Consider the following 17,799-nt stretch of genomic DNA (forward strand, 5'->3'; position numbering starts at 1 on the left):
CAACCCCCACCCCCCAGAAGTTATCTTACCCATCCCATTGCCTCCATACAACTCCCTCCCTCCTGGCACTGGGCCTGGCCCAGAGCTGGTCATGGGCATTGCCTCAAGATTGGCCAGGATCTACAGAACCACTGGACACTGTCTTTCCCCATGGAGGGCAAAGGAGCCTTGACTGGCTTCTGCTTGCACACCTTCAGTGACAAGGAGCTCACTGCCTCCTGCAGAAACCTGTTCCAGTCACCCTGGGGCACTTCCAAAGGCAACGAAGAGACTCTGAAGGCTGGAGCTAAGGTAACCTCTGCAGTGGTCCCGACCGCCACCCCAGCTGGGCCAGCCAGGAAGGGGTATCTAGCTGACGTGTCCACCACCTGGGGGACAGCACTCTCCTCACTGGTAACATTCCTCTGGACATCTCTAAGCTATCTGCCTCCTTCTCAGAGGGTCGCAGAGCCAGGAGCTCCATGCTCCAGCTGCTCAGGGCACATATGGTTCCCTCAGCCTTCCCCTAATGCTTCTCTCAAATGCTCTGCCCCTCAGCCAAAGAGCCACCGCCTCAGGGAAGCCAGCTGTGGGTCCCCAGCATGGGGAGGTCCCCTGGAGAGGCCCCTGTGGAAGACTCCACCCCCTTCTGTGATGCTCTTTACTCCTGGGATGACCCAGGGAGGAGGAGGAAGAGGCGGAGGTGGAGGAGCAGCCAAGGAGGCAGGAGTTAAAAATTGGAGACACCATGAGAGGAAGCAGACTGCTGGAAAGAGGTGAGAGGGGTGTGGCTCCTAATTAGGCTGGGGAACTTGGCCACATGAGCCATAAGAAAGTCGGCCGTGACCTTAGCTGGGGCCTCATGGTGGAGTGTTGAGATGGCTGGCAGCTGACTGAAGGCTCAGGATGAGGAGGTGAGAGAACAGAGACTGAATGTAAAAGTCCAGGCTGCAGAAGATGGGTTTTTAATGTTGTGAGAGATCTAAGCGTGTTTAGATGTTGTTGGGAAGAATCTGCAAGGGAAGGGGCGGCGTAGGCAGGGGTGCAGACTGAGTGGCCACTCAGAGTCCAAAGAGTGAGGGAAGGGACACTAGGAGACAGACCCAAGATAAGAGGAGGGTACCTCTGCCATAGGGACAGGCTTGGGGGTACAGACACAGTGCTGGGAGGCAGATTGGCTTCTATAGTCTCTGGAGAGGAAGGGGTGGGCCTTCTACCCAGAGAGCAAGCTGGGGACAGGTGACAGATGGAGTTTAAGATGGGTAGGTGGTCTCCCCACACTGGGTGGGGAGCTGTGGGGGGCTGAGTTAGGAAGAGCAAGCGGCCAGCTGGGCAGGGCCAGGCCAGGCCAGCTGAACCAGTAAGCGTGCAGGTCTGGCAGCAGGGAAAATCCACCCAACACTGGCTTCCCCAGCTCTGCTCCACCAGCAGAGGTGGGGGAGGGTGCCTCCAGGCTGGAGACTGCTGGGCTTCCTCCAGGGCTGGGGAGCTGCCAGCCAGGCGGGACCATGAGATGGGCGGCCAAGAGAGCTACAGATGTTGGCAGAAGAGTGCTCGAATGATGGACCAGGGAACCTCAGCTGGGGAGGGAGGAAAATGAAGACAGAAGGGGCAGCAGGGGAGAAAGCAAGGTCCAGAGTCCTGCTGAGTCCAGAACCCCCGTCCCACAAGGGACCTTCAGGCTGCAGGGCCTGAAGACTGTGGGAGAGAGAGGTGCCTGACTCAGCAGTTTCAGGGGTGGAGCAGTTCCAGGTGGTGACATGGTCTTGGGCAGCCATCGATGGGGGTGGCTGAAGTGGAGAGCAGAGGAGCGGGTCACTGGAGATGACGAGGTCATAGAATGAGTAGCCACAGGCTCAGACAGGCTGACATTTGGTTGCTGAGCTCTTCCTGAGAAAAAGCAGGAGTGAGGGGATGAGAGGATCATGAGCCCCAATCACCCATGAATGGAAAGGGCGGGGAAGTGACAGCCCGCCACAGGACAGTGCCTGGCTGCTTTAAGCAGGCTTGGTGTTTGCAGCCAACCTCCAGCAAAGAGCTGGCAGCTGTGTGGCCTCAGTCACGCTCAGAGCCCTCTCCAGTTTCATGCCTGGCAAGCTGCGACCAAGCCTCTGAGGGGGCACCAAGACAAGCCACAGGCTGGCTGCATAGGCAGGTGGCCAAGCAGGCAGCAGGATGGATGACCTCTGCCCTCCCAACATTGGCATGGGGTTGGCCTCCTAGCTGGCAAGGCCATAACATTCACCAGGAAGCTAAAGGAGCCTTGTGCAAACAAGGCGAAGGCTGGGCTCTGGCAATAAATTTACTACTTCCTGGTATGTCCTTCAGTGCTGGCCTTGGGGTAAGGGACACATAGGCCCAGGCTAGCGGGGGACTGACAGATGGGCGCTGCAGTGTGACCCCCAATGTGGCAACATGAGAAACACCCCATCTCTGGCCTCCTGCTCCAGCAGGACCATGCTGGCTGTACCTCCTTGATGCTGGAGGCAGCCTGGACAGCAGGGACGTCCCCAGGAAGGAGGCCTGTGGCCAGGAAAGAGCCTGCTTCCCAGCCTGAGCCTTCTGGGTGCCCCAGCCTGTGGCCACCACCCAGGGTAAAAGCCCTTCTGGTTGCAGCCCCTACTTGAGCAAGTGGGTCTTAAGCAAATGGCTGCTCCCGGCTGGGGGTGGGAAACAGGCCAGGCAGCAGGCATCCAGTCCTGTCCCTGCAGGGTAAGTGGGGTAGGTGCGCCAGATCCCAAGTATCTGGGGGCACTGCCCTCAGGGAATGGGTAAAGCTAGATAGTACCCAGAAGAGTGCCTGGAAAGGCTTCCCCACAACGCACAATCACACGCCAACAGTATACAGTACACTCAAGTAAGCCAATCACCGATGGCTCTGTCCACCACCTGCCTAGGATGCCTCTTGGGCAGAAGCCATCTCTTTGTCCCCTAGGCCCTGGCTCCTGGGATGTCTTGGCAAAAGGGGCCTCTCTCCATCCCTGTTTCCATAAGCACACCTGGCAAGCAGAGGCTGCCTTGTCCAAGTGCCCTCCCCGGGTCATCTGCTCGGCTTCTCCAGGAGCTTAGTGGAGGCTGGGCTATACCCAAAGGTTCAGACGGTAGAAAAGCTGGGCAGCCAAGGAGCATAAGCATGGGGGCTTGGGCAAGAACTGGGAAAGGCAGTCAGGTGGTCAGCACCCTGCCCACCTTCTCCCTGAGACCGAGGGCACGGTCAGAGACAACAGATGGGCCTCAGCCCAGACAGGGTCACAGGGCCTGAAAGATCCATCCCCAAACCTGACTCTTCGAAGCTCTGCCCATCCCCTGGCCCCATCATAGGGGTCAGGGCCTGGCGGAGCATTCAGTGTGAGTGCTATAGGGCGAACCAGGGAAAGGGTTCCTATCATTCCTGGTCTCTGTAACACCAGAGGTGCAGGGAAAGTGGCTTCATCCAGCACTACAGTGTGGGCCCTTCTTGCCTGCCCAGCAGATTCCCCGCCAGCAGTAACACGGCTGGTGACCCCATTTTACAGGCGGTGACCTGGCCCAGGGCTGTTGAATGACCAGCCCAGCCTTCCAACCTGGCAGGAGCCTGCAGGCAGAGTAGCTGTCCCACCCAGTGGGAGGAAAAGCCTGCCCCTATGAAGGCACTCACGTAATGAAGTCCAGGAAGCTGGCGAGTGGCTCATAGGCATGGTTCCTCATGTGGCGGAACTCCACCACCATCTTCTCCTTAAGCCGATCATCGATGACGGACACTGTCAGTGGTGACGCCTCATTGGCCAGGAAGTTGCCATAGTCAGTGCTCTGCAAGTGTAGCTTCAGGTCTGAAACCCAAGGGTAGGGGATGAGAGCTGACCATGTTGAGCCTCCCCAGGACCCTGAGTCCCCATCCCCACTCTAACTTTGGGCCTCAGCCCCTCCCCTGCAGCTATGTCCTGCTGCCATCCTGACCTCCTGTCCCTGCCTCCACCTCCCTGTTGACTCAGAGCCTACTCCAGGGCAGTCAGGCCAACACCCTGAGATGCCCCAGACCCTTGGGCCATGAGCCAGTACACTGGACCCCAGTGTCTAAGCACAAGTAGAATGACTGTTCCCCTAAATGACAAGGAGGCCTGGGAAACCCCAACCCAAGGTGCCATTCACAACCCACAGCCTTTGAGGCTCTCCTGTGCGCTGGGCTCCAGGATGGCCCTAACCTAGAGCAGAATAAGACGTGGGCCCTCCAGAACCTCAAGGTTAGAGAAGCAAGCCAACACACCCCCAGGAAGAAATGATGCATATGAAATTATGGAGATGCCCCAAGACGTGGGTAAAGTGGAGAGGGTACCAAGACAGGCCTGGGAGGATGAGAGGGCATGCCAGGCTGGGCCAGGCAAGATGTAGGGAGAGGCAAATACAAAGGAAACAGCCAGTAGGATGGCATGAGTGATAAGTGACCCAGAGGGCAAGTGAGTGGTGTGAGGGGGAGATGAAGCTGGGAAGAAAGACTGGCCTTGCCCAAGGAGTGGCTGGAGGCAGACAGGCCAATCCTACCGTCTCCTCTGAACCTATAAGAACGGCAGTGAGGGAAAAGGGAGAGGACAGGGCAGAGGGGCCCTGGGGAAGCAGGACAGGTGAGCCCCCGGGGGACCAGGGCAACAACCTAACAGACTTCCAGCGTTTGTCCGTGCCTCCCACCCCCCCCAATCTATTCTTCACCCAGCAGCCAGAGTGATCTGAAAACACCAGGCAGACCCTGTCACTGATCTGCCTTTCCCTGTCCCTTGCCCGCAAAGTGATGAGCTCTCCTCCAACGCCCCTCTCCAGAGGCCTCTCCTGTAGCCCCACAACTCTGTTCCTTCATTTGTGCCACTTTTCTTTCATATCCCACCTGGCACAGAGCATGTAAACCGTAAGAGCAGGGACTCAGTCACTACAGTATCCTAGCCTAGAACAGAGTTTGTTCTGGTGCATTTGCATCCTCAGTGTAACTGCGGAATGAATGAAAGACTGGGAAGAGGGTTGGTGAAGACAGCAGGAGGATTTACTCCTGGATTTTCAAACAGGGGACACTACAGTAGCGATGGTAGTACCAAGGACAGTGGCTGAGAAGGGACCCATGTGTGCACTGGTATATGTGTGTGTGTTATGGCCCAACAGCAGAGGTTGGCTTCTGCTATGGGGGACTGCACGCTTTCTGTCCTCTGGGAAGGTTACCAAGAGGGTGACAGGAAGGGTCACACTTGTAAACATTTCTACAAGCCATCCACCCCACCTGCTCAGGCTAAGGTCTCCCTGTGCATCTGTGGTCCCTGGAGGCCATGCTATCCTGGGCCACTTAGAAAAGAAGGGCGAGTGGGACACATCATTGCTCTACAGACTTAGGGGACCCCTGAGATGCCCCTCCTCTTGTACCCCATCAAGGGAGGAATTCTCCCAGCCAGGAATCAGGTCTGCCAGGGAAGACATGGAAGGGAGTTCCCATTGTGGCTCAGTGGTAATGAATCCAACTAGTATCCATGAGGACGCGGGTTCGGTCCCTGGCCTCACTCGGTGGGTTGGGGATCAGGCATTGTCGTGACCTGTGGTGTAGGTCGCAGACTCGGCTTGGATCCCACATTGCTGTGGCTGTGGTGTAGGCTGGCGGCTGTTGCTCTGATTTGACCCCTAGCCTGGGAACCTCCATATGCCGCGGGTGCAGCCCTAAAAAGACAGAAAAAAAAAAAAAAAAAAGGAAAAGCAAATAGACATGGAAGAATATGCCAGAGGGAGGCATGGGGGGATGGAGGCAAAGGAAAGGGAGAGGGAAAGGGTATGCGTAGCACTGGAGTGGACACGTTCCACCTGCATCTCTCGGTGGCAGGCAGCACTCATGTCGTCTGTGGCTCCTGGGCCCTCACAGAGTGGCCCTTAACTTTGTGAGGCCGACAGGAGGCCCTCATCATCCACCTTCACCAGCGTGCAAATTGCACCTTTTTTCTCATGGCCACCATGCCATGGGGAACTCCCTGGAGCTCTATTCTTCCCCATCCTCACCTCACCTCTGGCCAAGGCCCACCTACACCTGGAATAAGGCACGGGTGAGGGAAGGTGCTGTGCTCAATAATACTCGAGTTGTCGCAGCAATGATTATCCACGTGGTTGTTCCAGAGAAATTCGTAACTATAATTGAGGGGTTTTGCTGTAATAGCATAAGCCTGTATTTCTGCCTCTAAAAATGCGTTTTACATGCTCGATTTTTAATATTCTTGACTCTGGATAAGTGCACAAGTTTTTTAAAAAGAAACAAAACTGGTCAGCTCTGAGAGACTATTAACACCCCTGAAGTGGTTTTTGTGGGTGTGAAAACAAATGGTGAAACTATGAACTGGTCCCTCTTATCTTCATAATGAAACTAAGTCTACTTAATTTATCAAGTCATATGTCATAATGCTCTGATTTTACCTGCTGATAAGCATCGCAATGCTTGAAAAAAAACTAGCGGACAGGGAGTTCTGGCCTGGGTACAGCAGGTGCTCTAGTCCCCACTAGGGGAAGCCGCAGGGCAGACAGCCGCTGGAAGCCGGGATGTAGTGTTCTGGGTCAGATGGTCAGCCCAAACCTGTTTCTCTGTCCAGCCACTGAGGCCAGCACAAAGCCCTTCTCAGGCAGTGGGACTCCTTCCTTTCCAAGATACAACTGGGGCTCAGAAGCCAGACCAAATGCAAAGGGCCAAAACCAGGCCTAAATCTAGTCCTCATGGCAGGTACGCTCATGCTAGAGGCCCCACCGTTCTCCGGGACAGTGTGTTCAGGTCCTGGACCCCAGTGCAACTTCCTGATTCCTACCCTCCAAAGGATCCAGGGGTCAGGCCTCCCCCAGGCCTCCTTGCACGTGCTACCAGGAGGCTTCCCAAGTGCCAGGCTGTCACTGCCACCGTAGCTGCCCGAGTTTTCCAGCAGTGGGAACGTCTCCCCCCAGGCTCACCTTTACTCCACACAGCCGCCCTCCAGGGAAAGGCTCTCTCCACAACTCCCCCACCGCCAAGCACCCTCTCCCCACTCCAGGCTCTATCAACTCCACCCAATACCTGGCACTGGGCAGGGGGGGAGTCAGCACCCCAACATAATGGGGAGCCAAGACCCCCTCTTACTGGAAATTACAGGGCCCTGCTGAGTACTCAGCCCTTTGCCAGGAGCAACCTGTGTGCTGGACCTCCCAGCAAGCCCATTTCACAGACTCAGAAAAGGGAAATTAGAGGGAGCATGAAAAGTGTCCAAGGGTCCCGCATTCAAGTGTAGAGGGGCCACAATGTGGATCAGGCCTGGTGGATTCCCATAATCTCCAACTCTGTTCTCCTCTCCTCTCCTCCCCCACCCCCTACATTTTTTTTTTTTTTTTTGCTTTGCTTTTCTTTTTTTAATGCTGCACCTGTGGCATATGGAGGTTCCCAAGCTATGGGTCGAATTGGACCTACAGCTGCCAGCCTACATCACAGCCACAGCAACACTGGATACGAGCTGCATCTGTGACCTTTACCACAGCTCACGGCAATGCAGGATCCTTAACCTGCTGATCCCTCGCCAGGGATCGAACCCGTGCATTCTCATGGATAGTAGTTGGGTTTGTTACCACTGAGCCACAACGGGAACTCCCCGGCTACACTTCTGACCATTTTCCCATGGCCCTTGGCCAGGATGGGGCTCTCAAACATGGACCCAACTGCCCAGGCAGACTTTAGCCCCAGAAGAGTTGGCAGGTGGCAGAGAGGTGAGAGGGGCCAGGGCAGGCCCCCTCCACAACTTCAGAGGCAACCTGGACACTCACTGCCCTCCTGACAGAGGTCCTAGACTTGTCATGACTCATAGACAACCCCTGTGGCATCACTTACAGTGCCAGGCATTCCTAGAGAAGCTAGTGCGTGTGAATGAGAGGGGCAAAGCTGACGAATGGGCTCCCCTTTGCACGCCCACGCCCCTGGGACCTAGCGTGGGCCTTAAAGCAAACATCCCTGCGCCTTGGCTGCTGCTTTCTGCTGACACTGCATCTGGGGACTTGGCTGCCGGAACACAGACGGCTGGGTGGTTTCTGCTGGCGTTTGTCGGATCAGAGCAAACCCGGGAGACTCTACTGAGAATCCTGCCCAAGGCCTAAGGAGTCTTCCTTACCGGGAAACTCATTTTTAACTGCCCCCAGTGACAACTTCAAAGGGCCATTCCAGACCACTTTCCCTGGCCAAGCCTTACTTCTCCCTGTGACCCAGGGAGAGGGGACAGCCCACCAGCCAAGTAGGCGACTTGGAGGCAGGCAAGCTAGCCGATCCCTCAGCTCTGACCACACAGGGCTTCTGAACCAGCTCTGACCCTGTTTGAGAAACCTGGCGCCCAGTCCCAGTGGCTGGCAGCCCCCAAGCCCTTTACACAGTCCTCAGGGCTGGGGCAGGCCCATGAGAAGCCACCTCCCTCCCCTCCAGCTTCCTATTCTCTCTGAGGGATGTGGAGGAGGTGTGACTGGGGGTGGGATCAGAGCACAGGACCGGAGGCCTGGAACTTGTTGAGAGCTTTGTGGGAGACTCGGCCACCCAGCCCTGGCCCAGCCCCTGAGGGCAGCCAAGGACGCCAGGGGCTCTGGGAAGGCAGGGGCTAATTCTGCTCTGCTCCCTGAGCTCAGCAGCCTGAAAGCTTCGGTGACAGCCCCTGAGAGCCCCAGACGTGCCTGGGCGGAGGCCTGAGCAGTGATCTGGTTAGCACAGACTCGGGGGACTGTGCTGGTCTACCCACAAGCCCAGCTGTCTACCCTAAATCCCCCCATCCGTGGCCCAGCACCAGGAATGTCTAGCCAGCTTGGGATCTCTCACAGCAAAAGACTTCTCAGAGGCTGATTTCTCACATCCAAGAAGATGCTGCTCCTGTAAGTTGTCTCTGCAGTCTGACCTAAACCCTTCCTCAGAGGAAACTCAGCGACTCAGTTTCCCAGTGCCTCCAGCCTCCCCTGAGGGCCTTGGGCCTGCTCCTCAGGACCCCTCAACCCCACCCAGGACCTTCCCAGACCCCTGCTTCTTCCCAGTGTTGCCTGTCTCAAGGTTTCTGGTGACTATGCCCCCAACTCCACCTCCCGGGGCCGCCCAGCCTCCTCACCCCCACTGTGCTCTTTTGCTGGCCTCCTGTCCCACATCTTGGCTCCCTGCTCCCAAGTCCACTCTCCACACTGTCACCAGAGTGAAGTCCTCCAACTCCAAGGTGTCTCTGTCCCCTTTACCCAGCAGCCCCTGCAGCCCCAGGGCTGGAGCCTGGCCTCCTACTCACAGCCTGTGAGGCTCCATACCCTCAGCCCTAGCACTGCCTCAGCCTTAGCCTTTGACTCTGCCCTACCAGTGCCATTCTCTGCCTAGGGTGACCTGTCTGTGACCCCTGCAAGGGACCCAGGCAAGGCCATGGCGTGCCCTAGAGAGAAACCCTTGAAGTCCATGAAACAGGGCTGCTTCCCCTGCCCCGGCCAGAGAGGCTGGGTTGGGAGGGCACACCCCCAGCCAGGAAAGTGAGCACCCTGCCTTCCGTCTACCACAGGGCACCCCTGTCCACCCTGAGGTGGTCTCTTTCAAAGACCACTGCCCCAGCCCCAGCAGGACCTAGCTGAGCTCTCTGAAGGCGCCTGGGCAGGGTGCAGCCCAGCACACCCGCCTGGCATGGCTGTTCCTGCCAGGGCTCACAGGGCCACACCAGACTCAAGCTGGCCCCATAGCTGCACCTGTCCTTCCAATGCCTGCCTACCCCCAACCCAAGTCTTCTGGGCCAGGACCTCTCAGCAGCAGAACCTTGGCCCCAGCTAGCCCTTCTTATTACCACCCTTGCCCCAGGTTAGCAGGAGGGCATGGGGACCCCTAGCCTGTCCAATGCTCTTTGTTCTCTGAGGAACAAAGTATGGGCTTGGCAACCAGCTCCAGCCAGGCTGTGACAGGTGACAGCTGGACAAGCCTGCCTCCCATCCACTTCCTGAAGCCATTCCTGGATCCTGCCAGCCCTAAAAGTGATTTTTAAGCCCCATCAGGGCTTCCAGAAGCAGGCAGCACACGGCCTCTCCAGTCCCCAGGCTTCTGCAGCCTCTCCCCAAAGGCCCCAGGACAGCAGGAAGGGAGGGTCTTGGCCCATGCCAGGGGTTGATGCCACGCTGCCCCAGGGGCCCAGCAGGCATGGAGGCAGCTCCTGGCACAGCACACTAGGTGGGACGGCCCCCTGCTCTAGACGCACCCGTGGCCTCATGGCCCATGGAGGGGCCCTGCTGGCCAGCTGGCCACGGCAGAGTGTGAGAGGACAGTGTGTTCCCAGACTTCACTTCTGCTTTTCCAGAGGTCACTCAACGATGCTCTCCTGGGGAGCTGAGGGGTTTTTAGGAATTGAGGCCTGCTGAGTGAAACCAGATGTGCAAATACGCTCCCTAGAGCCTAGCGTGCCCATCCTGCCACTCCCTGCCATGGCAGCAGCACCCTGGATCTGTTCTGCCACTTCCCTGGGCCCATCTGAGGAGGCTGCTTTGAAGGGACTCTTCTTCCAGTGCTCATTCTACCCTAGAGCCTCTTTAATGCTGCAACTTCCAGAGACTCAAAGTAGGGAAATTCAGACAGACGGACAGATGTGGACAGATGTGCAGGCTGGCAGCCCAGTGGAGCCACTGCCCCTCCTCCCCCTGCCAGCGTACTATGTCTGTTTCCTCCTCAGACTCTGGGGGTGGAGGAGACCTCTTTTCTTCATATCAGCTCCAGAGCAGATATATGCACTGGCTGGCTGGCTCTGCAGGGTCAAACGCCACATCTGGAACTCCCAGTTTGGGAGCCACAGCATGGAAACCATTAACCCTGGGTTTACCTGGGAACTGCAGCACAAATTAAGCATCCTCCTCGCCTCCAGGGCCTATCACAGGCTCCCTGCAAACTTCACCTGAGTAACCCTAGGTTCCAACTCTTCCTATCAAACGCAAGCTCATCCTCCCCTCCCTCAGGTACCACCCAGCATTTCCCATCCAGAGCCTTGGCACTGCCCTTGCCCCAAACTGAGATGTCCATGGTCTCAGTACAGATTCATGCACAGCCACAGCCCCCTTGTGCAGCCTCATTTTGCCAGATCACTGGTTTCAGCCCCTTAAGGGGGCTGAGTGGAGCAGGGGAGAGAGACTCTGGGCTTTGGGGCCACAGTCATCTGAGTTCAAATCCCGTCCCACAGCTTGGCCCTGACCAGCTGGTAGAATCTCTCTGGACCCAGGCTCTTGGCTGGTTGCCTGGTAAAAGGCCCTGCAGTGCCAGCCTCCCAGGGCAGCCACCCCAGATACTGAACAGAGGAAGTGTTACACAGAGGAAACTAAGCACAGCACACCGGTCTCTCTCCTGGCGAAGGGGAGCCCACCTGGAGCTCCCCAACTGACAAGCTCAGCCCCAGTGGGGTGGTCTGTGTTCTTCTCCAGGCTTCTGTTTAGGCATTCCCCCCAGCCCCAGCTCTCCACAGGGTACCCCTGTGCTTCCTGCCATGGCCCCGACGCTTCCCCAGGGCTCTGGTATGTCCTCTCCTGGTCACAGAGGCTGTGGGGGCCCTAGTGCAGCACGTGCATGCACACACATGGCTCTCCACACTGCTGTCTGTTGCAGAAGGACAAGTAGAGTGGGCTCAAAATCTGGGACTCCTGTCCTTAAGCCCATGTCTTACCTCACCTACCAGCAGGATCATATAGAGCTTTGGCCCAGAATGACCCCAGGGACCGGGACAGAGGCTAAGACCCAACTCTGCACCATCTGCCACACGGTGAGCTACTGCCCTGGGGCCCTCGGGAACAGGCAGGAGCTGGTGCGGCCAAGGGCAGCTCTTGCTCCATGGGAAGCCCCGGGGCTGGCGGGCCAGCGGTCTTGGGAAGAACCTGGAGTCTACTGCTGGCACAGCCACATGCAAGTTACTGGGTTTCAGTTGGCGTGAGGTAGAGAGCCTGCAGGGAAAGGACAGCAAGTTCTCCTCGGTCCCTAGACCAGCATCTTGTTTCATCCTGGAGGTCTTTCAGTGAGGTGTGGCATTCACAGCAGGGGGATGGGACTGATCCACAGAGGTGGCCCAGCTGATATTGGGATAGGGGACACCACCCACCAGCATATCAGATACAGGATCTGATAAGCAGGAGTGTCACTCCCCTTGTCTAGGAGGCAGCAGGATGTCTGACTCAGGTTCACCACCCCTCTCTGTGCTCCGAGACAGGTGGCAGGTGGTGGCAGAAGCACATTTAATTACCCTCATGCTCTCAGGAACACCTCGTCCCTGTAGCTCGGAGAATGAAAGCATCACTCACAGCCCATGAGGAAGTCAATCCATCCGACAGTCAGAGGGGTGCCAGGCAGGTAGACAGTCCCATATGCCAAGGGAGGGGCAGAACTGGTTACTGCTGCACCCAGGGCAAGTTCCAAGAAGTTCTCCTCTGACCAAGTGGAGATCTGCTTGGAGAGCCCCTCACCAGGACATCCCCACCCAGGGCCCAAAGGTATTGGCATGTCCCAGGAGACACACAGGGCTTGGAGGGCAGCTTCCCCTGCTCCCCCTCCACAGCCCAGGCTGAGAATCGAGCAAGCCAGCCTCACCCTGAGAGGCAGGGGCCACACCCCCGCTGCTACCCTGTACTTTGACCCTGAGCAAATTTTCTTTTCTAGGCTTGCCACCCCCACTTATAGAGCCTACATGCTGGAGTGGATCTGGAGTTGGGAAGGAAGAGCTTCTTTTCATTTTGCTAAAGATCTAAGTCTGCCTGGGTATTGAATGAGAAGAGGTATGATGTGGCCAGGTGCCAGGCAGCCCAGGAAAGGCCAGCTGTGGCAGGCAGCTTCTCAAAAGCTGGCTGATGCCCATGTCTGGCTCCCGGGGCCACTGGCCCACACCATCTGAGCAATCCTCTCTGCCCTTGATGCTGGGCTTCTCTTCCACATGCACAGTCCCCTGGAGGAAGAACACTAAGAAAAGCTAGAGCTCACTTCAATTGAAGGAAAGCAGTTTTAGGGCCCCCAGAGGCTGCTATTCCCAGTGAGATTAAGCCAGGTGAGGCTGGATCCTGGCTGGAGCATCTTGCCAGCTCCAGAGTACCTAGAATGAAAGCCATGGAAATACTCATTGTGCTTCGACCTAGGCCCTATGGATGGGCTCCCAGCATCAGGCCTCATTTGGGGCTGTGAGCCATCCTATTTTCAGCGTGAAGCTCCATTCTCTGCAGCTCACTGAAACAAGACCAAAAAACATGGGCCAGGAGCAGAGTCAATCCATTCCATATCCACGCCTAGTAGAGCCAAGAGGCTTGGGCCAGGCAGGAAGTGGCAGGAGCGGTAACATCCAAGCTGGCCTTGTAAAGCACCCTCGACCCCTTCACCTCACCTGCTCAAGGAGCTGATGGGGCCCATGCAGGGGACGCAGTAATGCACCAGACTGAACGTGATCAGCGCCAGGCCAGCCCCTGGGAGAGAGGCAGTCGCCTGCTTGGGGAGACTCACAGCAGATGCTAGGTCCAAATGATGGAAGCCAATGGAAGAATGGGGGTGACAGGGAGGCATGGAGCCTGGGCCAGGCCTGAGGGACAACATTCCAGGACCCTCATTTTTCCCAGGCCTTGCCACATGACATCAAGCTTGGAGATTCAAGTGCTGAGGGTGGGGGGAAATGAGTGAGCTACAACCTAAGACCTGGCAGCCTTGGGCCCTGTGTGCTAGATCATGGGTCACAACTCACCCACATTCCTTGACTCCCAACCCTTAATTTCCAAGCTAGATACCATGTGGTAAGGCCATGGGAATGGCAGGGGATCCAGAATCAGGGCTCCTTCAGCTGACCACCCCTTCCTGAGCTGGGGGCCAGGTACAAACAGGCATAGGAAAGAATTAAAAAATGTAGAGTAACTGATGAGAGAAGCCAAGGTGGGTGTCAGGAGACGATACGCAAGGCCTTAGACCTCACCTGGACCCAATTTCCTACGTAAAGTAAGAGGGCACGATAAGGTTACCCCTGGGGACCTAGCCAGCTCTGACCCTCTCAACACTGCTCAGCCTGGAACTCAACTGACTCTCTGCAACCTCAGCCCCTGGGGACCACGTGGGAGCCTTGGCTGAGCCCAGAGGCTTGGGTAGACCATGGAGCAGCCTCGGCAGAACTCAGAGCAGGTGCGGGGCAGGCTCAGGGCTGCGCAGCAGCAGCAGCAGGCAGGCAAGGCCGAGTTGCAGCAATGAAGATACCACAGTCGGCTTCTCAGAGGGGAAAGCCCCACCCATCAGCCAAACACAAGGCCTCAGCTAAGGTCAAAGCCTGAAAACCACTGCCTGAGTGACCAAGGGGGACAAGGTCTGGCCCAGGGCCAGGCCAGAGTCAGCCAGGAAAGCAGAGCCCAGCACCCAGTCAGGGCTTTCCTCTACACCCCCGTTTCCCCACCACAAGTCTGTCCACCACCCCCTCAGGTTCATCCACACTCACAAGGGGTCAGCCCCACCCCAGCCCCTGGAGCTGCAGGGTGAGCTGCAGAGTGCTGGATGCAGACAGGCAGAGCAGGCGTCTGGCTATGCACTAACAGCCTAGCCTACTAAGGGGCCCTTCAGGGCCCTGATTTTCCTGCGTCTAAAAGAGAAGGAAGGCAAGTAATCCTGGGCAGGACAGATTTTTTTTTTTTTTAATCAGCTAAGGAGTAGGTGTTGGATTAGGCAGAAGCCAGGGAGGCCAAAGCAAAGATCCCTCCAAATTGGGGTGCAGGGTGGAGAGCTATCAGTTACTGATAACATAACTGCATGGACTGACAGCCCATAGCGTCTGGAGTGCCTGACTTGGGTCTCTCGCAGAGTCACCCTAAAACCCTGTACTTGTATGTGCCACATGCGCCCCACATGTCCCCCAAAGTGCTGAAGGAGACTGGGAGGAGAGGAGTCTGTCCTGAGAATGAACTGTCCCTCTTTTGGAGGGACCAGAATAGCAGGACCAGACTGGAAGCTGCTTGAAGAAGGATGGTCTTCTGGGAGCCTGGGGAGCATGGCCCTGACTTCTGTGCAGCCTCAAGCTCCTACCTGGAGCCCTCAAGACCCTTAGTTAGGAGCTTCCCCTCTTCACGGTGCTGAAGCTGCTGCTCTGATTCTGAGAGCTGCCAGCATGACCTAGGTGGAGGTAAATGAGGACAGCTTGATGGTCAAGGCAGGGTCCCCTGAACTGGGCACCAAGGGGGACAGCCTCAGGGACTTTTCCCTGGCCTTCCCCTTCCTAACCCAGGAAGCTGGGGCACAGGGAAGAGCCCTGTGGGAAGAGATGGGCAGGCAGGAGACACTGAACAACAAGCCCCACTTAATCTGGGAAGGCCAACTAGGGCTTGGGTGAGTAAAGTAGGGCCCGGGGCAGAGTCCCAAGGGACTGTGGCTCAAGGCAGGTGCTGTGCACAGAAGCAAAGGAGACACCAAGTGGGTCCAGCCACTCCCCCTTCCCCAGCTCTCAGGCAGCTGAACGGTCCTGGCGTGCCCCCTTATGGCCAAATGGAGAATGGCACTGTCAACAGCCAGGAGCTCTACTCTGGCTCCCTTCAACTTAAGCACTGCCCAGACCCCTGTTCCACATCTCCCCCAGCCAATGATCCCTGGGGAACAGGCTGCAGAGACCTGCAGAGCCATGGAGAAATGTGTCACAAAGAACAAGAACAGGCCTGTGGTGGATGTGAATCTGGGAAAGCCAGAATGGAGACAACGCAAGCTTGAGTCTGGTCACGAGGGGCTGGTCCGTCTGCATTCGTTAAGGCAGAGCCTTCTGAGGGGAAAGACTGAAGAGGATGCAGAGGAAGACTGGGAATCCTCAGCCCTCTACACGCTTGTTCTCCAGTTCGGCCAGACCCTTCCAAGGCTGCAAATCCCATTATCCAGCTCTCTAATAGACTAATGCTGCATCTAAAAAAAGCAAGTGTTTAATGACCCAGAAACAGTACAGTCTACAACACTGTACACCCCTCCAGGATAAAGGCCTCTGCTTCTCCTCCCCCATACCCCATAGCCTAGCCTCCTGCCAGTAACAATAAAGAGCTGTCATTCATCCAATCCTACAAGTATCGATTGAGCATTCACTCTGGCTAGGCACTGTGCTGAGTCCTAACAACCTGCAAGTGATTTCTGTTTCATTTTACAGGTGGGCCAACCAGCTTCAAAGCATTTAATTACATGCACAGTGTCACACAGTTGCCAAAAAGGGAGCCACGGTCTGCCTGATGCCTGGCCTCACATAGCAACTCAAGAAAGGTCCTTGTTACCAGAGAGGCCCTAGGGTCCCGACCCTGAAGTGATTTACAAGGGAGACCATGACATCAGTTCCTTGTACGTCTTCATTCTTGATGACAACCCTTTCTTCTAACAAACTGGAGTGCGTCTGACAGCTGAGCCCAAAGCACAAAAACAGCTGTAAGTTGGAGAAAACTGCTAGGGTGCTGTAGCAGGCACTCTGACCACAGGGGGCCAGGGACAAACTATTAGGAGGCAGATCTGGGCCCTCAGGGACAGTAGTCTGGTTCCATCTCATTTCAAGTCTAACAGCCCCAACTCAAGAGAAGCTCTGCTATGTTCAATGTGTGCTAAGAAAGCAAGAAAGTGAGACTAATATATTCCAGAAGGGTTTTAAGCAAAACATTTAAAACTTGGGTCTTCCCTCTTTGCCAGCCACAAACCCTGGTCACCCAGAAAGCTCATCTCCAATGGTCTTGGATGGCTAACATTTGCCTGTGCTGAGGTCACCTCAAAATGTCCTAATCACAGGTTCAGGCACTGGCTCCACCTTAGAAACCAGGCCCAAGAAATTACTAACATCCAAGGACAAGTATGTTATCACCCACCAGAGCCAAGTTCTGACATGACATGGGGTAAGGCTTGTGAAACAGGGGTTATCAGTTCATGTGGGGACTATTTTAACCATAAATAGTTTCCCAGATCAAATCAGGCTAAAGTGTATACCAGTACAAGATGTTATCAGTGAAGGGAAAGCAAGAAGTAGGTAGAGGGAGTGCCCATTGTAGTGCGGTGGAAAGGAATCCAACTAGCATCCATGAGGTCGCAGGTTCGATCCCTGGCCTCACTCAGTGGGTCAGGGATCTGGCATTGCTGTCAGCTATGGTGTAGGTCACAGATGCAGCTTGGATTCTGAGTTGCTGTGGCTGTGGTGTAAGCCGACAGCTATAGCTCCAATTTGACCCCTAACCTGGGAACTTCCATATGCCGCAGGTGCAGCCCTAAAAAGACCAAAAACAGAAAAAAGAAGAAGTAAGGGTAGAGAGGAGGAGACAAGGGAAAGAGAGAAAATGGGCAGGTGAGAGGTAAACCGTACCTGGACAGGATCTTTAGGGCTCTGGTCTGAGTGACATGATGTGTTCAGCCCTGGCCTGGACCCTTATGCATCCCCTGGATGTTCAGTCTTCTGGTGTGAAGAGAAGAGGCTTGTTGTGGGTTCCCTAAGACTCATACCAGCCCTACAAGCTGTGAATGAAAATCTGGAAGAATGCCCCAGGGTTACCAATAGGGTCTCTGTTCAGATGGCTGATGGGTGTGAGTACCTTCTCTTGGCTTGCTCATATGTTCTAATTTCCCTTATTTTACGTATCTCTAGCAGATTTTAAAAAAAAATTTATTTCATGTCAGAGTATAGTTGATTTACAATGCTGTGTTAGTTTCAGGTATATATAGCAAAGTGATCCAATTATACACATATCCATTATTTTTCAGATTCTTTTCCCATGTAGACCATCACAGACTATTGAGGAGAGTTCCCTGTGCTATACAGTAGGTAGGTCCCTGTTGATTACTGGATGTTTTAAATTATAAAACATTGGGGTTTCTGTAGTGGCTCAGTAGAAATGAATGTGACTAGC

The 17,799-nt window shown here is 55.7% G+C and overlaps 1 protein-coding gene across 1 annotated transcript in view; it reads right to left on the reverse strand.

Moving 5' to 3' along the window:
* Positions 1 to 17,799, reverse strand: part of ATP6V0D1 (ATPase H+ transporting V0 subunit d1) — a 41,901-nt gene that overhangs the window by 10,785 nt on the left and 13,317 nt on the right. Inside the window, exon 2 of the mRNA XM_003126946.4 lies at positions 3,617 to 3,788. Coding sequence (XP_003126994.1) covers positions 3,617 to 3,788 — 172 coding nt within the window. The remainder of the gene's footprint in view (positions 1 to 3,616; positions 3,789 to 17,799) is intronic.

The sequence above is a fragment of the Sus scrofa genome, chromosome 6 (genome assembly GCF_000003025.6).
Source record: "Sus scrofa isolate TJ Tabasco breed Duroc chromosome 6, Sscrofa11.1, whole genome shotgun sequence".
In the NCBI taxonomy this organism is placed as follows: Eukaryota; Metazoa; Chordata; class Mammalia; order Artiodactyla; family Suidae; genus Sus; species Sus scrofa.